This window comes from Notolepis coatsorum (assembly GCF_963971535.1).
Source record: "Notolepis coatsorum genome assembly, chromosome: 14".
In the NCBI taxonomy this organism is placed as follows: Eukaryota; Metazoa; Chordata; class Actinopteri; order Aulopiformes; family Paralepididae; genus Notolepis; species Notolepis coatsorum.
The window spans coordinates 74,428,532-74,454,313 of record NC_140178.1 but is presented as its reverse complement, the minus strand read 5'-3'; the positions used below and the strand labels follow the sequence as shown (position 1 = coordinate 74,454,313).

Here is a 25,782-nt window from a genome sequence, read left to right as displayed (position 1 = left end):
GAGGCAATTAGGCACTGTCTTTAGCTCTTCCAGAGCTTTCTTGTATTTAGGAAATCCCTGAACATGATATTGCATTGGTTTGTGATAGATTATTAGTTACTGGATATTTCAAAGTACCTCATATTTGGTGCCATTTTAAAGCTAACAACTAGGGCTTTCCAATGATATAAAATAAGTGTATGATTATCATCATAATTTTTATTATTATGGTTCATATGTAGTTGCACTTGAACTTGTTGAAATTAAACTTGGAAGATAAAAATGTATTAAATTACACTTTCCTTGCTTAAATCAGATTTATGTATATTGAATGGAATGTAGACAATCTTGTTGGTAATATAGAACAGCTGACAGATTAGAAATAGCATCTATTGTTCAAAAGTTATTAATTAATTAATGAAACTAGATTTGATAATTTTTTTTTTTTTTTTACATATTGTGATGATAATTATAAAACGTTCATGTGTGTGTTAAAATTTTTCTTCAAACTTACCCCATTATCTTCATAGAGCCTTGTCTTCCTTCTAGAACCTCGCCCTTCTTGAACGTTTTGTCCTGGGTAGGGGAATGACGGCGCTGTTCCTGGATCTCAGCCGGTGCTGTTAGCATGGGAGCTAGTTCCAGCATCTAGACACTGCCGTCAATTCTAAGTTGATAAAATGAGATATGTTACATATAGGAATATGACCCACTAATGAATACACTAAATACAGCAATGTGGCTTATTTGAAAACACTGCATTTGCGAAATAAATACGACAACTGTGTTGCCGTTAGCCTGCAGCTAGCGCTGAATGTTAGCCAACTCACAGGTAACTCTCCCTGGGGGGAAATTGCTAGTCGCACACGGTAGATTTCAAAACAAGATTTTTGATGGAAAATATGACCAGAATCTCTGTAAAAACATCTCACAAACACTATAGACGGTCATAAAAGTTAACGAATGCTATAAGAAGTCCAACAGATTAGTAAACACAGTACTTACACGGTCGTTTCGAAATGTACAGGCAGGCGCGGAATCCCCGGAGAAAATTCATTGTGCGACCGCTCGCTCTGGGGGAAAGTTTGGAAAACGGGAGCTGCGGTTGACGTTTTTTTTTATAGACTTCTGGTCAGAGCTGCGGACTGATACTTGCTGTGTGTGTGGGGGCCGGTGTTCGTAATATGGCCACAAAAAATGGTGTCCCTCCGCCAAAAAATGAGAAAATAGTGCCGAAAATAAAAAACAGTGCGCCATTGGACGGTACCGCGTTGGGTGCTTCTGTGCTCAAGCGAGGGGACATTTATGCGCATGCGCGGGAGCGTGCGCACGCGCCGGGAGCACGCATGCACGTGGCGTCATTGGTGTGCGTGCAATCAGAGTTGATATCAGGAACGCACCGCTGCCCATCGACTACATGCTCAAGGTACTGTATGCAACTTGATCTCACTAGTATCATAATACAATACAATACAATTTGACTGTACTTACTGTATATGTTTAGTTAAAGTTCAAGTTGATTTGTCACATACATGTACTTTACAGTGAAATGTCCTGTATATACAGTAAGATAATATATTCCTTTATTGATGCCCTAGGGAGCCCTTTTTTGTTTGCATTATTTGCATTTTGTTTAGCATTTTATCTTTGTATTTTTTGCATTTATGTAGCATTTATTTTGCATTATTTGCATATTTCTTGCATTTATGTATTGTTTTGCATTTTTTTGGCAATGTTTACAATTTTCTTTTTATCTTGAAATGAACAGAGATGGCTTTTACTATTTTCATTTTTACAGATTTATAATAAAACAACCCCATTTGGAGGCAAAATTATACAACTTTGTTGTTTTTTATTGATTTTATACTGTACACAATGGTAGATTATGATGATGCAAATGCAGGGTACATGTCATATTCAAAGGCTGCATTATGTGGCAATAACATCCTGTAGTGATCATAAGTGGTTTTTCCCAGTCAAATTCCATTGGAACCCATTTGGCACATTTTGGGTACTTTTGGGTATCCCAGATGTCCTTTGAGTGTCCGCCTGGTACTACCCTTATTAGAACTGCTCTGGAAGCTATGTCCTTTGTTCAATTGCTTAGCTTTTTGGTACAGTTGTTGTCAAGAAGTTGCTGAATGAGCTCAGCTCAGAGGTTTGGACATGAAAATCTATATTTCTCCTTTGGTTCATCACAATTTACTCATAGCATATTACCAGACACAATATTTATGACACTGGGAATATTTTCCCTGAGGTCCATAGATGTTCCTAGATACCAAGAACATGCAAATGGACCTTGTAAAAGTGGAACAATCTTCCCTTTTACTTGGGTGTGTACTTTTAGGCAAATTAAAAAAAATAACGTGTATTATACCAAATATAAATCATTGTTTGTGCTTCCTGTTCATCCCCTCTCTCTTCTGGGGCGCTAGAAACATCGTCCCAGCCAAGTGAAAATTTACATAGCAAAATAAATGCACCTAGCAATGTAAATTTAGCCAATCAGCGTCTTTAAATATCAAATCAAATCAAATTTATTTGTAAGGCCCAACAACACACGTTAATGTCCCCATGGGCCGTACATGTCTTCTTTAAACAAGTCAAGAAGAAACATAACAATAAGTCAAGAACAGAACAAGAACACCATAAGGTCCAACAAATTTAAAATAAATGCAAATAAATGAAAGAATGCAAGCACTCCCAGACATACCCCACGCGAAGGTAAGGCAAAACTCACTAAAACCTAACAATAGGGGAAAATATGATGCCTAAAGGGCATTTAGCGCCCCAAGCAGAGTCAGTGTGTTAGGGAGTGGGGACTGACGTGATGACGACAATGATGAACACAATGAATGAAATGAAAATGAATGCAGCAATCAAATGTTGAAATGTATAAAACAAAAACGGCTATATACTATCCAAATGTGCACTAATTGTCTTTTGGCATTTGTGTGACATCACGTCCGGAACCACGTCAACCAGGAAATAACTAACGCTAATAGTTGTTGTAATGGCAGGATTTATTTAGATTTTCGTTTACCATTTCACTTTCAGTGCAGGCAGCAAAAAGTTTCAGACTTGTGTCCAATGGCTAATACCAATCTGTATCCACAATTATGATGTACAAACTCACGGACTCCAGAGTACTGTTTGAAGGTTCTTTAGTTTCTTTTAGGCAGTCACAAAGTACAACATCATTCTTCAAAGGATAATAGACCGCACTAGGATCATGGACTACGGTCAAAAAGTTAAGTGCTTCCAAACTGCATGGGCACTGTCTCACTACTAACTAGGCACTTCAAGTTCACTGCCTATAAAGACTCTCGCACATGCGCAGTAACACATCTAACGTACATGTAATGTTAATTCCTAGAATAATTCGCAACTAAACTATAAATATGGCTTATAACATACCACAGCATTACAAATTAAACTACTACTAGTTTTCTATGCAATAACTAAATATATAAAATACAAATATATTCAAAATATGACTTTTCAAGGTTTGGCTCTTACATTACCGGTCTCTAATTGGAAGACAAGCAGGCTGCCAATTACTCAATAAACAAACTAGAGCCAACGTAAATTTCAAACATAAAGCATTATCCTATATGCTAATCAAATTCTAGCGTGAATGTAATGAACGTACAAAGGATACGTAGATCAAAGTTCTTTTGTTTAACTGTCCTTCTCATAGATGAGACACAGCTTGTCGACAGGTCTTTCAAGGGTGTTTGTCTTCGTCTTGACCAGCACACGCCTCACAACTCCATTTGCATCGGGAATGATCTGAGCGACTCTTCCCAGCAACCATGAGCTCCGTGGCGCTGACTCATCCAAGATCATGACGACATCTCCAATTGACAGATTCTTCTTGATCTGGGTCCATCGTTGACGCTCTTGCAACTGGGGAAGGAACTCACGCACCCATCGCTTCCAGAATAAGTCGGCGAGATATTGTATCTGCTTCCATCTTCTGCGTGCATATGAATCCTCCTTGCTGAACAGTCCAGGCGGCATGACTGGCTGTTTCTTCATCAGTAGTAAGTGGTTAGGGGTCAATGCTTCGAGGTCTGAAGGGTCGTCTGTTGTTGTTGTGAGTGGTCTGTCATTTAGTATGTATTCCACTTCACACAGCAATGTGTGTAGACACTCATCACTCACCGTTTGCTCCTTCAGCACAGATCTCATTACTTTTCTTACAGATCGGATCTGTCTCTCCCAGACTCCTCCAAAATGTGAGCCTGCAGGTGGGTTGAAAACCCATTTGATTCCTCTTTACATCAGTGCATCTTGAATCTTTGCTTGATTCCACTGCTGAATCGACTCTCGCAGCTCACGCTCAGCGGCTACAAAATGTGTCCCATTGTCTGAGCGCATAACTGCCACTTGTCCTCTCCTGCACAGAAAACGACCGATTGCATTCACACACGAGTCAGTGTCAAGCGAGTGCGCTACTTCAAGGTGTACTGCTCGCGTAGTGAGACAGGTAAACAGGACGCCATATCTCTTCACAGTGCTGCGGTCCTGTTTTACGTCAAACGGACCAAAATAATCCACCCCTACGTTAGTGAAAGGGGGCTTGTCAGGTTCTAGCCTGTCTGGAGGCAAGTTTGCCATCTTTTGTCCGAGGGTCTTGCCTTTGACTTTTCTGCAGACCACACATCTTGACAAGAACTTCTCACCATTGAGTTCGCTGAGGGAATCCAATACCTTTGACGCAAACGTGAGAGCATATAGTTTCTTCCACAGTGTCCTATTTTCTCATGAGTGTCTCTCAGAATCAGTGTAGTGACGTGCGAATCCTAGCAGATGCACAGAGACGGCCTCCGACCCTCAGAACTCCATCCTGGATCACTGGGTCAAGCTTTGTTAGATGACTGCTCTTCTTCACGTTGCTTCCTTTCTCCATCAGGGAAATGCTGGGTTTGACTGACTCTGATGATCTCCATCTCAGCTCTCGTTAGACATTCAACTGTCAAGGTGCCCAGGTCTGGCATCGTCTTGCTGTCGTTCTGGTTGTCAGTTCTTGTTTGACCATCGGGATCTGTTTGTAGATCCGTCTTCTTCTTCCTACAGCGTTGTAGCAGCATATCCTTCAGTCGGAGAATCCAGGCGACGGCTCTTTTCAGTCTGTACCAGCTGGAATAGTGGTTTATCAGCTTGTTCACAGCATCTGTGTCTTCGACTGCGTGTGTAAGATGTACGTGTCTCACCTCACTGTCGTCCTCTTCGACCTTCATCTCGGCAGGTCTGTCCGGCCATTGACTCTCTGGTTCTCGAAGGAAAGCTGGACCATGAAACCAGCTAGGGCTCTCCATGAACTTGGTAGGTGTAAGCCCCCTGGAAGCACAGTCGGAATGGTTGATTGAGGTATTGACATACTTCCATTGGTGCGCCTTCGTTGCATCTCTGATGGTGGCGACACGGTTGGCAACGAAGGTCTTGAAACGCAGTGTTTCATTCTCTATATATCTCAACACGGTTGTGCTGTCAGTCCAGAATGTCGAGTCACGAAGGTCCATCTGGAGCTCTCGTCTCAACATCTTGTCAGTGTTCACGGCCACTACCGCTGCTGTCAATTCCATTCGTGGAATAATAGTTTGCTTTGTTGGAGCAACACAGGCTCGTCCCATCATGAAGGCGGAGTGAACCTGTCCATTGGCGCTTGTCAGTCTGAGGTAGGAGACTGTCCCGTATCCATTTTCAGACGTGTCAGAAAAGTGATGAAGCTGTGCTTCTGCAACAGGTCCGAAGTCCACTGGTCTTACACATCTGGTCACACCCACTTCTGACAGTTGGTGAAGCTCTTGCAGCCACGTGGTCCATTTTTGGGCAAACTTTTTAGGAATTTCGTTGTCCCATGCAAGCCTTTCTTTGCACAGCTGCTGCTTGAGCATCTTCGCAGGGAGGATTGCTGGGGCAAGGAAACCCAGTGGGTCGTAGATAGAACTGGTTACTGAAAGGATTCCTCGTCTTGTGACAAGTCTGTCTTTAAGATTGATCCTGAACTTGAATGAGTCGGACTCGATGCACCACAACACTCCTAAGACCCTTTCCACAGGGAGAGAATCGTTGGTCAGATCCAGGTCTCTCAGTTCGTTTGCTCTTTCGTTGGCTGGGACAGACGCAAGCAGCCTGCGACTGTTACTTGTCCATTTGGTCAGGTGAAAACCTCCGTCGGCGCACAATGCAGTGAGGTCTGCTCGTAGGGCGATAGATTGCGTTTCGTTGGAGACCGACTTTAGACAGTCGTCTACATAAAAGTTCTTGAGAACTGTATCTACAGCCTCAGGTGGAGACTTGCTCCTATTCTCTTGTGCTGTCCTCTGTAGAGCAAATGTGGCGCAGCTGGGTGAGGAGGTCGCACCGAAAAGGTGCACAACCATCTTGTACTCAGCGATATCCTGGGTGATGTCTCCCTCGGGCCACCACAGGAAGCGCAAGAGATCGGTGTCTTCATCGGGCATGCTCACTTGGTAGTACATCTTTTCGATGTCAGCCATCATGGCGACAGGCTCCTGTCTGAAGCGTGTCAACACTCCGACCAGGGTGTTCGTTAGGTCTGGTCCTTGTAGAAGCTCACTGTTCAATGAGACTCCTTGGTAGCTGGCGGCGCAGTCAAACACCACACGAATCCTTTTCTTCTGTGGGTGGAAGACTCCATGATGGGGAAGGTACCATACTTTTCCATCCTGCCGACTTAACAGTCTTGTTGGTACTTTCACTGCATATCCTGCGTTAAACATGTCACACATGAAGCTGGTGTACTCTGCATGGAACTCAGGATTCCTCTTCAGCTTGGTCTTGAGGTTTAGTACTCGTTGCATAGCAGCACTTCGATTGTTTGACATTTGGACACTCGCTCTCTTCAGCGGAAGATTTATGTAGTAATGTCCATCCACATAGCGTGCAGAGCCTGACACAAAGTCCATGAAACGATGGTCCTCTTGTGACATCTCTAACTTGTCATCACAGTTTCGTTCGGGAAAGTCATGGTTATATTGCTGGAGAAGAAGCCGTTCTATATCCTCAGTCTCGACAGCAATTCTGTTCACTGCAGCACTTGATTGTTCACCGTCACATGCTGTAGTGTCCGTTGGCTCTTCCAGTGGACCATTCAGAATCCACCCAAGAGCAGTTTTGACCGCATATGGTCCGTTTGCTTGGCTGTGGATCACCTTCCACGGCTCTAGCAGCTTGTGTTCTCTTGTTCCGATGAGAAGCTCCACTTCGGCGTTGATGCGTGGCAACCTGACTTCGTTGAGGTACGGCCATTTGTCAACATCCTTTTGTTGTGGAACGTTCTTCACGGAGACAGGGATGTTCCTCTGTGTGAACACTTTGGACAGTTCAATGAAGTTATTCTCCTCTAACCCACTAACTTCCAAGTCAGTGAGGATGTAACTCTCCACTCGCTTCTTTGCATTGATGGTGCTTAGCACTAGCTCCGTCTTTCTGCCTTGAATGTTCAATCGCTCCGCCAGTGTCTCTGTACAAAACGTAGCAGAGCTGCCTGGGTCCATGAATGCATAAACCTCCACAGCTTTGTTGCTTTTCTTGTTCTTTACTCTGACTGGCACTATGGCGAGCACGCAGTTGTCTCCGGCCCCAGTGTAGGCACTTAACACTTTGTTTTCCTCTGTACTGGCTGCGTTTCCTTGGGAGGCGGGTTCACCTTCTTTTGAGGCAACTTCTGTTGTCTTCTCCTTTGCACCTTTGTCTTGCCTTGCAAAGTGTAGCATGCTGGGATGCTTCATGGAACAGTGTTCACATGTCATTTTCTTTTTACACTCCTTGCTAAGGTGGCCTTTCACCAGGCAGCCGAAACAGAAGCCGTTCCTCTTCAGAAACTCCACTCTTTCCTTATGTGGTTTGTCTCTTAGCTTGCGACATTCTTCCAGGGTGTGACCTTTCTCACAGAACACACATGGCTTTGTAAAGGCACGGTTGAAGTATGTAGCATCCTTTGACTTTGATGATTCGCCTTTTTCATCATCCACTTGTTCAGCACTGGTAGCGAAGCTGCTTCCCCTTTTAGCTTCTCTTTGATCTTTCTTTCCGTGCTGAGGTTTCTATGTATCTTTCTTGTCCGCTGTTGCAGAGTCGAGATCTCCAAAGAGAGGGTCAGATGTGATCTTTGCTTGGCGATCTACGAAGCTCACCAGATCTGTAAACTTGGCTCGCCTCCGACGGCGTTCTTGAAGGTCATATGCATGAACTCTCCATCTCTCTCTCATCTTGAATGGCAGCTTAGCAACAACCGCCCTCATTGTCGTCGGATTGTCCATCTCTTCCATGTAATCGACATCTTTCATAGCGTTGCGACTGCTCACAAGAAACACTGAAAAAGCGCTGAGGGCTTTCCCATCCTCTGACTTTATCAACGGCCAATTGCAAGCCTTGTTGATCAAAGAGTCGGCGATCTTCAGCGGGTCTCCGTAACGTTCGTGAAGCAGTCTCACTGCCTCTGCATATCCACGCGCTGCAGTCATATGGTGGCAGCTCTTCACGAGGTCCTGTGGTTCCCCTCTGGTGTACTGCTCTAAGAAGTACAGTTTGTCAGCGCTGCTGTCGGCTCGTGCATCAATAGCATGACTATTACACTATTACACACTATTACACTAGCACACTATTACACACTATTACACTATTACACACTATTACACTATTACACACTATTACATTATTACACACTATTACACTATTACACACTATTACACTATTACACACTATTACACAAAATTACACTATTACACACTATTACACACTATTACACACTATTACACACTATTACACTAGCACACTATTACACTATTACACACTATTACACTATTACACACTAGCACACTATTACACTATTACACTAGCACACTATTACACACTATTACACACTTACACACTATTACAGTATTACACTATTACACACTATTACACTATTACACACTATTACACAAAATGTGCACATTTTTGTTTTTCATTTTGGGATATGTTGGGGTACTTTGGGGTATTTTGGGGTACTGTGGGGTATTTTGGGGTACACTTTGGGGTACTTTGGGGTATTTTCTGGTATTTTGGGGTATACTTTGGGGTATTTTGGGGTATTTTCTGGTACTTTGGGGTATACTTTGGGGTATTTTAGGGTATTCTGGGGTATTTTCTGGTATTTTCTGGTACTTTGGGGTATACTTTGGGGTATTTTAGGGTATTTCCCGGTATTTCCCGGTATTTTCTGGTATTTTGGGGGTATTTTGGGGTATTTTCTGGTATTTTGGGGTATACTTTGGGGTATTTTAGGGTATTTTGGGGTATTTTCTGGTACTTTGGGGGTATACTTTGGGGTATTTTCTGGTATTTTCTGGTATTTTGGTGTATACTTTGGGGTATTTTAGGGTATTTTGGGGTATTTTGGGGTATTTTCTGGTACTTTGGGGTATACTTTGGGGTATTTCAGGATATTTTCTGGTATTTTCTGGTATTTTCTGGTATTATCTGGTACTTTGGGGTATACTTTGCGGTATTTTAGGGTATTTTGGGGTATTTTCTGGTATTTTCTGGTATTTTGGGGTATACTTTGGGGTATTTTAGGGTATTTTGGGGTATTTTCTGGTATTTTCTGGTACTTTGGGGTGATTAGTAGGACCCCTTATCAGTTTGCAGGTCTGGTCTCGTTCTCCCGCTGTCTGCGCGGCCTCATCCCTCCCGGCCCCCCTACTTGGGGGGATTGCTGCTCGCTCTGTCGGTCTCTGCTCGTGTGTCGAGAAAACAACTGGCCCTAATGAGCGATCTGCAACTTATTTTCTGTAACTTGTTATTGTGGATAGTTTTGTTTACTCCTCGAATCAGGACACAAGGATATAGAATATTAGACACGGGAAAAGAGTTCAACAATATGTCTTGTATTTATTGAAAGGATCAGAATTAGAATGACATAATATTTACGTAGGGTGGTCCATGGAACACTTAATTAAACAGACATTAATAACATGACAGAAGAATAACGAAAGAATAACCAGGAAGGGGGTAGAGAAGTATAGTAGGAAATAAGAGAATAGATGGAGAAAAGAGAGATTAAAGATGGAAGTCCAGAAAGACAGAAAGAACATTTTGAAGCAGGGCCGGTAAAATAGGCAGACCTGACAGAGAGAGAGGACTCGTGTTAGGCCGGTGAGAATGAATGTCTTTCTTTGTCTCTCGCCTCTCGAAACGGGGAACACACACCAAATAACACATTTAAATCCACAGCTCTTGGAAAAAGCTTGCTGGCTTTTGCAGAATCCTATGCTGAATTCTAGAATTATTCCTGAATATGAAGAATATTATATACCACTAGAGAGATAGAGAAAAAAAAGTGTTGATAAGTGGTGATTAGTGAAGACATCAAGGGCTTATAGCATCCCAGGTTTAGGGGTATGGCAGGATATGTTATTTTATTGGACATTGCGGTAAAACCAGTTTCATCACATGACATACAACACTTGGGACATTTTTCGCTGATGAAGTCCCAACCCTGCATCCACCTGAACCTGCATTTACCACTAAGACTTGTTTTCTTCTGATTTTTTTCAGAGTCTCACACACAAGGAGATGGTGAGTCACAACAATCCCAACTGATCATCTTTCCCTCCCACTGATGTTACTGAATATTTATGAATTAATTTCCTCAATGTTTTCCATGTCAGTATATCTGTGTTGAGGATTTTTACAAAATGACCATTTCATTGTATTTTACTTGACTGTGGAATGGAGGACTGTCCTCGTGTTTGATGTCATTCAGTCCTCCTAATCTACCCCAAAATGCAAAGCTTCTAACACATCCTCTTTTGCTATTAGTTAGCATTAGCGCTAACATTAGGTAGCCAGCATTAGTGCTAACATTAGCTACCAAAAATCGACCTAATGTCAGCTACCAAATGTTGCAACTAATGCTGGCCACTGTTAATTAAAGACCATCTTTAATTAACATTAGGATAATCTTTAATTAACACTATAGCGTTAGCAGCTATACTTGTCAATTTGAAAGTGTCCAAGAAGAGAAAAACTACTACTTCCTCATAATCTGTACAGCTATCATATTTATGAAGAGTTATCTCACAAGTAGGACACAAAGGGTGTATTACACTGGCAGCTGGTCTCACTCTAAGGTCTTAGGGGCCTTTCTCACTCACCATTCGGGTCCGTTCCGGTCCGTTCTAGTTTGTTCCGTCTCTGGGTGCGAACTCCCTTTGCGTACACACTGCAGGAGGGGGGGGGCGAAGGTGGATTTTTTTGGTAAAATCAGTTGTGCAATAGTCACTTTTGGTGAGTTGTTTCTATACAATTCAGTTATATGACATTTAGGTATGACACAGGACTACACAAGCATTTTTAGTATAGAAATGTGTCAACAGACTAAAGCAGGGAACCACAATATTTTGCATACGAATTATGCAGAATGTAATATCATAACTGTCTATTACTTTTCTTGCAATTGAGCCAATTTTCCTTAGGTACGGTTTTGAGGTGTGTGTTCAACAGAATGTAGTATCAAAAACACATTCACAAAAAGTATGGGTTACTGAATGCTGAACTGCACTGTTATAATCACTAAGCCATTGTAAGACCTTACCAGTGTCCCTGTATCACCTGTCTCTGCTGCCCTTTGATAAAAAAACTTCCCTATGTCCATTTTCCTTTTTTTTAGGCATATTTCAGTTAGTCACAGTAAAAGTCACCTAGTAAAAGTGAGATAATTGACAATATCAAAACATGCTAGGGCTGTACCAAATAGTTCGAAGCTTCGTTCATAATGTTGACATTCGAAATCTAAATCAACATAAATTGTAAAAAAAAACGTTTTATTTTTTATTTTAATTTGCCAAGGTACAAGTATGGTGAGTGCCATACCTTGCCATACCAGAACGACGCCCCTGTATACGTCATCGTTACAAAGGACTTACCATCAGTTCTGTGTAAAGCAACTGTACAAATGTATGCCGATGATTCCACATTGTATTATGCTGCAAAAACTGAACAGTGAACTGGACAATGTTTTATCAGCTGAGTTAAATATGGTGTTTGATTGGATAAAACGGAATAAGTTGGTACTAAACCAAATCAATTATCTTGGGTTCGAGTCATAAACTGTCATCTATACCAAAAATGAGTTTGAACTTGTCTGAGGAACCCATAGAATGGGTAAATAAAGTAAAATGACTGGGCATGATAATTGATAGCCAGCTGTCATGGGCAGAACACATTGATAACATAGTGAAGAAGATGGGGAGTGGTATCTCCATGGTGAGGAAATTTCTTTCTTATGTCCCTACATACATTGTGGGACAGGTGGCGAAATCATACGGTTATGTATATAACCATAGTTACATGAGTGTAGTGACGCTCAGCGCCATATTGCACATATCTCACTTCAGTACTTGTGCACTGAATAAAAACTCACAATGTACCTTTACATACCAACATCCGTCTGGCCACACCCCCATCCGCTACCTATATAAGCAGGGGTGTGGCCATGCACTCACCTCCTTCTCAATCTTTCACCACAAGGCAAGATCAAGGGCCCCAGTGGCGTCTTTAGCGCTGAGCGTCACTACACTCATGTAACTATGGTTATATACATAACCGTACGCTACATATCGTGTAGCTCTGCTCAGCACCATATTGCACCACAGGAGCTGAGCAGAGCTTAAGCTCGACAAATGTACCCCACTGAGGCCCCCCACAACCATCAGAACCGGGGAGGACCCGAGGCCCCCGACCCTCCCTATTGGAGGACGGGAGGGAGACGGATCCGACCGTGCGAAGAGGAACTCGAGCAACTTAACGCACAGGGTGAGCAGACCGCTGGGTGTACCCACGACTACGCACACGCACAACCCGCATGCCACCAGGGAACGAACGGAAGAAACAAGAGCAAAGCTCAACCCCGTGGCAAGGCCGTAGCAGCGGAGCGCGAAGGAGGACCCAGACCCAGAGGGGACTGGACCCCCCCCGGAAAAAGGGGGCCTGGAGAGGCCAATGACGCCACAGCATCGAGACCTCACCAGGCGGTCACTAGTGACACCGCCCCCCACATCGCCAGCGTATTTGGACAGGGCCCATCCAAGAGCAGGCCCTTCCCCCCAACAGCACGCCGCCTGGCTCACTGCCCCTGGTATACTCAGGCAGTCACCCATCCAAGCACAACCCAGGCCTGAACCTACACCGCCTCCGAAATCGAACGAGATCGGGCGCGTTCAGGGCGGCATGGCTGTAACTCGAAGCACTCAAGAGGCTACATCTACAGCTGGAGCAGGCAGCGCACCAGGGAGACGACCTCCAGAAGAGGCCGATCCCTCAATCCAGGCAGCAGGCACTCGACCCGAGCCTGGAGCACTGCGGATGAGACAGGCGCCAAAGGGGTCAGCTGAAACAGCACCCCGGCGGAAGGGGCATATGCTGGCATTGTTGTGCACCATGTCAAAGCCTCCACAAAAAAAAACCTGACCCTCCAGAGGGGCCGAGGCAGAGAAGGCTGACACGATTGGCAGATTTCATGAACGTGCAGGGGCACACTCAAACGGGTAACCCGGGAGTTGACTCCGCTCCAACACACCAGGGAACCAACCACCCTCTTGGCTCAACATGAGGTGGTTGTTCCTATAACCCCTCAGGAAAAACTCTAAAACACACCTGCGGGTATACACTGGCTATACCGCAGTACAAGTGTTTCAGTTTTCAAAAAGGGGTTATCCCAGGCCTACGCGTCGACGAAACAATTTCGGACCGGGCCCGGCGGACCGGGACGTACACAGGGATGCCAGAGGAATCCCAAAGAATCACCTCAACAGCCCCCTCCCAGCCATGCTGAACAGGAGAAGAGAGGGGCGAAAAGAATGGAGAGAGACCAGGCCCCCTTAGCCTTAACAGTGAGGGGTAACACGCAGTAACACAACCACGAACATCTCCATAACGTCAAAACCCTGTGACACCCGGGACGACCCAGCATTTTTCCCCCTGAAAAAAGCACAAGTCCCTCAGGGTACCAGAACAGCAGATCTGCGTCCCCGGCGGACAACGGGTTAACTGATCTGGACCGGCGTGACCAGAACCAGTCCCGTGCCCTAATCACACCGACATCCCCAACACTAGGAGGGGGGTAGGTACGCGTGCCGATCTAAAACAATATAGAGGGCGCCACCCAGATGGTCCCTTATGTACCGCGCTTAGTGGCCCACCCCAAAGGCGTGAGACCCCTCTACCTATGTTTTGATCTATTCCGTTAACATCCCCCAGATATGAACGAGAATTCATCGAGACAACACTGGCACTCGGAAGAGACAGACTCCCTCCCAGTCGCCCCATAAAAACACCGTTTTAATGATGAGCAACCAGGGCGCGCAGGCCCATGCGTGATTCCCATGAGAAGCACCCAGGGCCAGCACTATGTACACGTCAAGACCCAAACACATCAATGGATAGTCAAACAAGATACCAGACATTGTTCCTCCAAGCCGCCTGGGAGAACGACAAGAAGCCGTCGCGCTTTATTTCCTCTTTTTTATAAAAGAGAAAAAAGAAGACTGACATGGATCCCATGTGACGCGGCTGAGGGAAAAAACCTTTTATTTGTTTACACCCCGTCAACCTCTCTATAAAGAGGAGACGGGAACCCCCAGAGACTTCCCACGTGAGCCACAAATTGAAAAGTCAACGTAACATTGAGCCATGTGACCAAAAGGCTCAAGTTACACATATATCGAGCGTAGCAGAACACCAAGTTCCTACGCTCTGCCACGACAACTTGACAATAACAGAGAACCACACATGCAGGTCCCCGACGACGAGCCTTCCGTCTGACTCCACCGGCGACATCGGGCGGGGGGAAATGGGGCTGGAGCACCGATCGCTCTTCCTGCATATCCCTGCAGGTTGCAGTCATGAGCTGCAACGCCGACCCGAAGAGCCCAGCATCGGAGAGGGGTGCCGTCAGCAGGGGAAGCCTCTTCCTGTCCGGCACTCTCGCCTGCTCCAGCCAAAGATGGCGCTGGACTAGAGTGGCCAGTGCGCGTACCTTCCCGGCGGCTATGGCCTGCAGCTGTATCAGATGCAGGATGGCTCCGGCTGCCTGGGCGTGCTGATTATGTTGTTCTTCAGTCAGCATCGTACCGCCCGTCATCATGCCGGACATAAACCTCGCTAGCTGCGCAATGTTGGACGTAGCAGCCAGGGTTTGAGTACCGGCGATGAACGACTGGTCGCTCCAGTTGGCCAACCGCCTCGCCGATTTCGTGTGGGGAACCGGCTTCCGCAACGGCTCCCACACCACCTCAGGACAAAGAAGAGACGCCATCGGTCTATCAAGCCGAGGCACCCCTACCTTCATACCCTCGACCAGACCCGCCACCCGCGTGACGTGCACGTGGCGGGGGTGAGGCCAGTGATGTGGGAGACCACCTGTCCCTGACGTATGTAGGCCACCATTGAGGGGAAAAATGGGCAGACAACGTCCATCTCCCTCACAGGACGACGTTGCCATAAATGACCTATTAAATCATCAGGGACAGGAGCAGGCAGTGGCTGCGGCAGCGGCACGCCGTTTTGCGACTGCTGCTGCCGCCATGAGCTCCGGGAACAAGGCACGTAGTTCCCCATGCGCACCTTCCTCCACTGAGCCCGCGTCCCTCACATACGAGAGGCTACTGCCCATTGCAGAGCCACCATCCGATGTGGCTGATAGCAGGGCATCACGTCGCTGAGTCGGAGGTTCTAACCCAACACCAGAATATGAGGAACCCCAAGGAGACACATCACCCCTTGCCACCTCCTGAAAGGGAGAGTGATGTGTCTCCACCGGAGCGTCGAACAGGAATGTATCTGCCCCCACCATGTAATCCTCCGTTCCCATCGGCCACGGGGAAACAGACGCACCCTCATCCGGCTCCAGCATCTCCCCGAAACCAGGCTGTTCGCGCCTGCAAGCTAGCATCCTACGACGGGAGCGAGCAGAACCGAAAAGCTTGCGTCTCAAATCCTCCGCCACGAGAAGTGCCGGCTGCCCATCGGCAGACAACCCCCCGGCAGCAGAGGAACCAGAGCAGGAACCAGGCCATCTCACAGGAGATGGCGCTGAGCAGAGCTACATTATTATTATTATTACAGGATTATTGTGCACCAGTATGGTCCTCTGCATCCAAAGGTCAACTAAAGAAATTGTAAACTGCCCAGAACAGAGCTGCAAGGTTAGTCTTACATTGTTCCATGAGAACAAACACTATTAATATGCTGCGTCAACTCTCATGGTTAACGATAGAGAATAGGCTGGTTTTCAACACTGTTAAATTTTTCAGGAACAGTCTTTTTGTCTCAACCTGTTTTCTTATATAAACTAATTGTCAGATGCAGTCAGGTTCATTCTTATTTTACTAGGTCAGCCGATGATGGACAGATTATGTTACCACGTCCTACATCAAAATGCTTTAAAGGGGAACTATCTTACTATTTCTTTCACTATTTCTGCAATTTTACACAATTCTATGGAACACATCTGTAAGTTTTCCTTAAAAAAAAAATCTTTGTTTTGTATTTCTGATCAAGTCTTCTAGTCTAGAGCAGCATTTTTTGCACTTCCAGATTCCAAGCTGTTTTTGGCTGGGCTCCGCCCATACTCGCAATGCGCTGTATGACAGTCACCCACAGTCTGCACTGGCAGACAGAGAGAGAGATAGAGGGAGACTAATTAATTTCGCCGTGGGGGGCATAATCCCACGGGACAATGCATTGGTAACTTGTTTCAAATGACAATATATACCTCCGTGAATATTATTGCACGGATCGGAATACGCGTGGGAGTGTGCATGTGCGCCATGATATTTTGCAACAGGTTGACATGACGTGAGTGCTGATAGAGAGAGAGCGAGAGAGAACGAGCAAGAGAGAGAGATAGAGAGGGAGAGACAGATAGAGGGAGAGAGAGAGAGAGAGAGAGAGGAGAGATGCTCCAAGAGTGTGCACGTGTTTCCCCACACACATACGCAGTCGGGAGTGTGTGTAAATGCTCCGAGACGACTCGAGTTGCACCGTATGAGAGCCTCTCTCTCCCTCTCTCTATATGTCTGTCTGTCCCTCTCTCTCTCACTCGCTCGTTCTCACTCTCTTTCTATCGGCACTCGCGTCACGTCAACCTGTTTGAGGAAGTGTCAGTGACAGGGAAACCGCTTTCGCATTATTTCTAGGGATGTCCCGATCACATTTTTTTGCTCCCGATCTGATCCCGATCATGTGATTTTGAGTATCTACCGATACCGATCTTTCCCGATCCGATCAAAAAATATAAAAAAATATAAAAAAATATATATATATTTTTTTCTTTTTTTTATCCCAATTTCTTACATTACATTAACCCTGAATGTTGACGTTATCCAGGTGAAAAGTTAACTTCATTCAAGCGAGGCATTGCAATCCTTGACATAAATCATTTGATGTATAAGTAAATCAAAGGAAATGCGTTTGGGTCTGAAGTGTGGCTGGTCTGCTGTTCTGCAGCTGGATACTATTGGTTTGTTTTGGAAAAATTCTTCTGCTCTGTGTGACAATAAATAAATGAATGATGATATGCAATTTAAAACCAAAACTAAGGCCTCAGTATGAGTTTAAGATGTGAACATGGTCATGTTTGTTGAATAAAGAAATTAAAGTAAAAAATTTAAATTAAAATTAAATCCCGTTATTTTCTTTTGTTGCCGATCCCGATCTTCGGAAAATCACGCGATCGGCCACGATCCCGATCACGTGATCGGATCGGGACATCCCTAATTATTTCCACTCGCTCCGTTGTTGAGCGAATTGTTGATTGTGGGCGGTGGCTACAACCAGGGGCTGAGATATGCAGATCAGTGCCTAATTCACGTCAGCGAACCAGTCAAATCAGAATGGCTTGGTTCAGTGGGGGAGGACCTTGTCTCATCTGAACTGGAGGAATGCGCAAAATCTTTTATTTGCGACATAGTGTTAATACAACCCCACATTGCTAGAAAACAATGCTAAACACTAGAAAAGGCAATTTATAAGATAGTTCCTCTTTAACACATACTGCGCCAAAAACGAGTTTACTCGTTATTGCCCGCCAATCTAATAACGCCAACAACGAGTTTACTAATTTTTATAATCGTTATTTCCTTTATTCGCTATTGGCATTCATAATTTACCCAGGAAGGCTCCGGGAGCCAGCTGGACACTGTCTGATATTTCAATGCCTCAATACCGCGGCCTGGTGGATTTCGGGCAAGTTGCACTCCACTCTAAATCGGATGTGGCACTCTGCATCGGGCAAAATCCTCTGGCAGAGCTATCTTGTTATGTTGATCAAGACAAACACTCGAGTGCATTCGATCGCTTTCGAGACGCAATAATCAATATGCTTTCAGCGTTTATTGCGTCATACAAACGGAAAATCAAATAATTGGAATTTTTTTCCCCCAGACGCATCGGCCACAGGTAAGAGCAATCTAACGTTAATTCCAGCTCGATTGTCCATTTATTTCATTGCAATCCATCCGATCAACGTATGATGTCGTACTAAGGAAAGCCGTTACTGACAATCAAGGAATCATAAACGACCCCCCCCCCCCATTCCTTCATGCATGATGGAGCATAATGTATACAGAGCATATGCATTTGAATTTTTGTATATAGCGTGTATAGGAACGAAACGCCAATCGATTATGTATAATATGCGTTTGGGCCTATAACTCGCGTTCTAGGAATTACTGCTCTACAGTCTAAAAACATACTCATATTCACAATGATACTAACATGACAATGTATGAATGGAAAAATATAACGTTCCCACATCCGGAACGATAGATACCTGATGTTGAATGGGCCAGAGTAATGTCAATATAGCTATAATATTTAAAAAGTTATAGCCCTGCAAAGAAAGTGAGTGACTCCATAGGCTTACAGCACTGGCAGAGAGTGGTATAAGATGGGCAAACTGCATGGCACAGAATGTGTTAAAGAGGACGGTTGTTTATTGTGCCATCAATCATTGGAATAACTGCCCACTGAACATAAGTAAATTGAATAGCAAAGTGTCTTTCAAGTACCACCTAAGAATGCACTACTTAAATATGTGAGCAAATACTGTTCACGTTTGGGAGTGGAAATACCTACTTTAGGAATGTAATAATGAAATATTTACTCATGAATGTAATAACCTTTTCTGAAAATATTCACGTCTACCCATGAATGGAATAACCTTTTCTGAAAATATTCTGATGTTTATAAAGATGTCTACAAGGTTTTACTGTTTTTAGATTATCATTGTTAATTAAGTGAATTGTGATTGTCATATGTATCTCATGTTTTGTGTTTTCTTTCTGTGTGGACCCCAGGAAGACTAGCTCGCCACTTAGGTGGCAGCTAATGGGGATCCTTTTAAACAATAAACAATATGTATGCCAATTCTTTCCCCTCACAAAAACGAAAAAGAAGTCAGAAATGGCTTCTCTGTTTTCTAGACAATATTTACTGACCCATGCTGCGTTTGAGGGCATACCGTAAAAACTCCATCCAATACAATATGATTATTGATTTTAAAAGAATCCCTCTTTCCACCTCCGATCATATAAAACCTTCTTCCTATTGATCCTCAATAATGAAGTGGTGACTTACATCAATGTCAATCTCCATTTTGTAATAATCTTTGATCAGTGATCAAATAAAATGAGGGCATGGGAAGGCTGTCCTATCCAACATTGAGAATGAATGCTCTTTCATTAGCCAATAAACTATAGTGCTTGACTGACTTAAAAGTGAATTGTCCACAAACCCAAGTCAAACTCTATGCTACAGGTATGTTTTTTTTCTCTCTTATGTACCAGTGTGTGGTCAGCCTGCTTTGAACACCAGGATAGTGGGAGGTCAGGATGCTCCCTTAGGGAGTTGGCCCTGGCAGGGCAGCCTTAACAGGGGTTCCCAGTTCTGTGGAGGATCTCTCATCAACAACCAATGGGTGCTGACTGCTGCTCACTGCTTCCCAGGGTGAGGAAGTATATCAACATAATGTCTTCTACTCTGTGTATTATCAACTATAATTGATACACAAACACAAGCATTGTCTTGTCTCATGAATTTATTTGATCAATTCTGCTTTCCCTTCAGCACCAGTACAGCAAATTTGATAATTTATTTGGGTCGTCAAAGCCAAGAGGGATCCAACCCCAATGAGGTGTCTCGGACGGTTACAGAGATCATTCGACATCCCAACTACGACCGCTCTACAAGTGACAATGACATATGTCTTCTGAAGCTCTCCTCACCAGTGACGTTTACTAACTACATTCTCCCAGTCTGCCTGGCAGCTCCAGCCAGCTCCTTCCATGCTGGCAGTGATAGCTGGGTCACTGGCTGGGGCACAATTAGAAGTGGAGGTGGGTAATGACTTGATCACGGGTCATGGGACCATGGTCATTTACCTAACAAAGTGGCTGATAGAATAGACTAACCTAAGAAAAAGCACGAGTGGGACAAACACATATTACAGTTGAACCAATTAACTTAGCATATATTCATATCATTTGTCTTGTTTTCATTCAAATGGAGAAAGTGTATGAAGACGGCATCCTGCTACTTTGACAACCTTCTTTCACAGTGTAATAAAAACTTGAGGTTTCTGAATTAACTCTAAAATCTTTACATTCACATCACATTGGCCTGTGATAGACTCCACTTGGTGGAGTGGCCTCAGTGCCAGATAGAGGTAGATGTGTAACACTGAACCGTTTCAGTGCGTACTGTACCGTACCGAACAGTTGTGTAGTGTACCGAACGAATACAATGGTATGTTAAGCACTAACGACCGCCCACCGGGGGCTGTTTTTTTCACAATCTAATATAATTATTATTATTTTAAAAGTCGATTATTAATTTCAATATAAAATATTCGTTGACAGCCCTACAAGTACAATTAGTTACTGCACACTACATCACCCCTGAGTGGAACATGGAAAGCCAAACTTTCCCCCACTGTACCGAAAACCCGTACCGAACCTTGATTTCAAAACCGAGGTACGTACCGTACCGTGGTTTTTGTGTACCGTTACACCCCTAGTAATTATTATGGGAAAGAGACCCCATTCCAGGGGGAAGCGAAAACCCAGATATCCCAAGCCAATAGGGAATCCCTGGGAAAAACTCTTCCCCAATCCCCTAAGAGGGCGATCGAGCTGAGCTCCAGGAAAGTGGCCTTTAGACATGAGGGTTGGGAGGGTGGGGGTTCTTTTGTAATTGGTCTGAATAGGATGACAGGAAAGCATAATTAGACAAGTGACATGTAGATGTTGTAGAGGTTCCCTGTACCTGGTTCAACTAAGTCGCTCAAAAGTCCCATTATCCAGCTTAAATTAACCCGATGATTGAAGTCAGACTATCTCGGTTTCTCGAAGGCTCATTCGGGCTCAAACAATCTCGTTAATTCGAACCAGACTTCAGTAATCAGGATAATTGCGCATCCCCATCTTACCTCAAAAGGGGGAGGCGTCGATCGCAGAAATCCTGATTTTCTAACTGAATAATGGCAGAACGTCTTTTTTCAACGCTGACGAGCAGGAGATGATAATGAACGCTTATGAGGAATAAGACCATAATCTGTCTGCGAGAGCAAGACAAGAAGCATGGCAAAATATCGCAGACAAGTTAAATGCGTAAGTGTTGGGCAAATGTATATTATTTATTATTTCAACTCTTTCAGAATAAGTAGATAAAAACAAGCCCAAAGAGTATCTAATTGATACGAATTAATAGATACTTATGAGGATATCTGTACTGTATGCGCTTAGGTATCATGTACTATATAAATACATCATTCCCAACGTTTTCAAGGCGCAACCCCCGAAATAACGGTGTCAGAGAGGCTTGGAGGCTATTAACAGTTTCACTATTAATCAGGTTTTAATCTGTTTTGGACATCATCCATACATGCATTGAATTGATTAACTTTTGGTTTATACCAGTCATGTTCATCACCCTCTTGTTCATCATCAGATAACAGTGCTTGAACAGATAAATGCATTTTCTCAAATTCATTCATCAAAACGTCAAAGGCTTGCAATGGCTCATTCACTTTTCTCAAGTCACGTCCACGTCATCAAGTCCGTCAATCTCCTCAGACATTTTAATCCCAGTTACAATATCACAATAACGTGTGACAGTGATACAATTCAACAATCCACAGATTCAGATTACTCGTAATTCACATCCACAATCCACGCGTAAAGATGCTTAAATTTATGCTTGAATGAAAAACAATCCGGGCGCTCCAGTTAAGCAAATACATCCACAGCGGAGAATATGAAACTAATAGGATCCAAGTTTCATTCACATTTGCAATGCTCCGTTATTAAAATAACCACATAGTGTGTGTCGCATGCGCCGTATAGCTATAACGTGCATTATTGTCGCCAGACCCCCACGGGAAGTATCCAGGTCTAAGGTTAAGGTGTGCAAATGCACGGATACACTTCCCAAAGGGCTCAGCCGACCTACCACAACGAATTTCCCCAAGACCACAAACAGACACGGGAGAATGCTTTGAGAAACAGTAAGAAAGCTTTTATTGTAGAAAAAATAGATATATAACACAATGGTTATACTTTACATAAATAATTAATAGTTAACCTATTTAAAAGACCCACGCCTCCTAGGCCTAGGGTAGTTAAAAAGGAGGAAGCGCTCAATGCCCTGACAGCCCACCCCCAGGCTGTTACTCCCACCCACGCTACCTATCCCCGCCCCTGAGGCACTACACACGTGAATAAAAGTGCTCACCCTGCACACGGGTCTATGACTATCACACACTAGTCTAGAATCACACTACACCATTCAGTTCACTGCAAATAGCCTAAAATAGGTATATATATATCACACCATCTCTCGGGGAGTCACGGCAAATGATTATAGAGAACACAGGTTTATGTAAATACACACTAAGTGTCACACAGCAACTAAGGGGGCTGGGATAGAATAGTGGGTGCTGTTCACCGCTAGGGGTTGTGACCAGGCCTAGAATACTCCTCTCATATCCTAACCTAGGTTTGGGGCAGTGGAAGCGCTGAGTTACAAACAATACAAAAAAAGGTTTAGTTATGACCGGGGCCCGAAGGTGAGGGCCGGAAGGACGCCTCCCCCTTCCGCTCCCGTAGCCCCTCACGCCTTCGGGCTAAAACCGGTCTGTCCGTACTGGGGTGTTTTAGGGCGTTTTCACACCTGGCTCGTTTGGAGCTGTTATTCCGAAACCTGGAGCGTTTACCCCCTATTTCGGTTCAGTTGGGCATATATGAACACAGCAATCACATTATGTTGCGGAACAAAACAAGCGGGCCGAGACCACCTAGAGAGGGTGGTCTCGGCGCACTTCCAAACACACCCGACGCGACTCGTATGCTGTGAGAATGCAATCGACTTAGCAAACCGACACAATAATAATAATAATAGTGAGCCGTGGGTCAACGTGGAGCAGCGATGACTCGGTACACTGCCTCGTTGATATTTGGGCAGACGATCACATTCGTCAGATGCTGGAGAACACGCAAGTGTACAGAAAGTTTAGTGACTGTAGTGACGCTGCAACAGCTGCACCGTGCGAGACAACACCTCCTCTCTCTCTCTCCCTCTCACTGACTCTCTCTCTCCCTCTCTCTCTCTCTCTCTCTCTCACCGAGAGAATGAATGTGGACTGTTCCATCGGGGAGCTTCGGTGGTAATGTGAGTGGCTACAGACCGCTGCACTTAAATATAAACATTAGTCTACCTGGAGACTCAATGAGGTAATTGTAGATGTCGCCATAAGACGCTTCTGGCCATTTAGTGGGATCATTGTTTCATTATCCTGGTCGGCTGAAAGGACACTGGCCACCGAAGCTCCCCCCTCTGATGGAACAGTCCACATTCATTCGTGCATCATCTCGCGTCGTCCAGACTCTGTGGGCAATCTGCGCATGTGCATGGGTAATAGGTGCTTTAAAATGGGCTTGTTGCGTTGGGTGCGTTTGTTTTGGTCCGTGTGAACACAGCCGTGTGAACACAAACGAACTAAGGGTCAAGTACAACAATTGTATCATAATAGTCCCTGTGTCTCCCTGAATCAGAACAAAGCAAACGAACTACAGGTGTGAAAACACCCTTAGTATACTCCAAGCGAGGGCGTACAATAATGTCCTCCCGCCTGCAATGGAAGGCAAAGTCAGTAATAGCAATGTCCCCCCGTTCACGGGTTCGTCACTATGCACAATTTATATATTCTCCATATGATAAAACAAAGAGAGAGGTAGTTCACAGAGGGTGGAGCGTCCAAAATACTGGGCTCAAATCTTCTACAGTTTTACTGACTTACTGCATGCCGTTCTGATAATCTTCAGCTCCACGCTGTTAATATTATTCATAATTCCAATGCAGTCACTGTTCTTCTATTTCTTCATTGACCGCTCGGGAAACAGTTCGCTTGTCAGGCGCGTATTCTGATATCGTGTATCCATTTACACACGGCGTGCAGTGCTGCGACAATGTCTCTCCTGTGTGAGGCTCCACCCATTCCACAGCGGGGGGGACACCGCAGTCGGCAACAGAAAAATTTTCCACTGGAGAAAAGCACAAGACAAAAAGAGTTGCGTGTCCTCGTACTCCTGCAGCTCTGCATCCTCTGGTGTCATCCTCTCGACTCCCGTTTCTTTCTGCTACTGTCCACCATTGATCCTCCTTTCAACAGCGCCAGTACTTCCGGGCACTGCCCCGCCAGCCAGCCAATCCACTTCTTGCTCCCTCCAACGACACTCCCCAGCTGCGTAAGAAAAAGGGAACACATGTGTAGACTGCATGACGTTAAGTAGACTACCCCCCCTTGGTGGTCCTGCTGTCGCTGTTTTCTGCACAAAATCACCATCCTCCAGGACGCGTGAACATTAAAGGCAACCAACTTGTGTTCGGCTTTTCTCTGATTGGCCGCGACCCCCCGCCCCCACGCGCAGGCAAGCGCAGTCGTCCCACGTCCCAAATGAAATCCAAGGAGCAAGCGCGGCAGCGCGGGCAACCAACTTGTGTACCAACCAACTTGTGTTCACCTGCTGTACCAACCAACTTGTGTTCAGCTGCGGTAGCAGTGGAGCGCTGCTGACTGATTATTATGTTTCGCGTTTTTAACAACCAACGGTAGATTCACTCGTCACTGTACATGTATAAACAAAGCCCATACAGTTATGAAATGCGCTGAACTAGAAAATACATCTGGTAGTTCGTTTATGACGTTAATTAATAATAAACACTGTTAGGACTCTCTGACTCTTAATAATAAACACTGTTAGGACTATCTGACTCTTACTAATAAACACTGTGTTAGGACTATAAACACTGTTAGGACTATCTGACTCTTAATAATAAACACTGTTACAGTGTTAGGACTATCTCGATTCACGCGTCACTACTGTAACTAGAAACTCTGGGTGTCACTGTACATCAGTGTGGAACTGTAAGCTGTAACGTTATTTCGCGTTTTTAACGTCAGCGGGGCGATGCGGTGTTTTGTCCCCGGCTTCCGTGCACCGCCGCCGGCTCTACTCGGTCCAGCTCCAGCAGCAGCGACCATGCTCTGTTGTAGAACGAAGCCCTTCAATGACAGAGCTCTCATATTTTGCGAATGCATAAACTATATCTTAAATTATGGCTATGTGTCTAATATGGCTGTCGCTTATCAATGACTTCGCGACAGCCATATTAGACACATAGCCATAATTTAAGATAGTTTATGCATTCGCAAATATGAGAGCTCTG

The 25,782-nt window shown here is 44.6% G+C and overlaps 1 protein-coding gene across 1 annotated transcript in view; it reads left to right on the top strand.

The window, feature by feature from the left end:
• LOC311239969 (uncharacterized protein) overlaps window positions 1-25,782 on the top strand; it is a 37,801-nt gene that overhangs the window by 1,118 nt on the left and 10,901 nt on the right. The window contains exons 2-4 of the mRNA XM_084328437.1: window positions 10,555-10,575; window positions 19,845-20,004; window positions 20,125-20,393. Coding sequence (XP_084184563.1) covers window positions 10,555-10,575; window positions 19,845-20,004; window positions 20,125-20,393 — 450 coding nt within the window. The remainder of the gene's footprint in view (window positions 1-10,554; window positions 10,576-19,844; window positions 20,005-20,124; window positions 20,394-25,782) is intronic.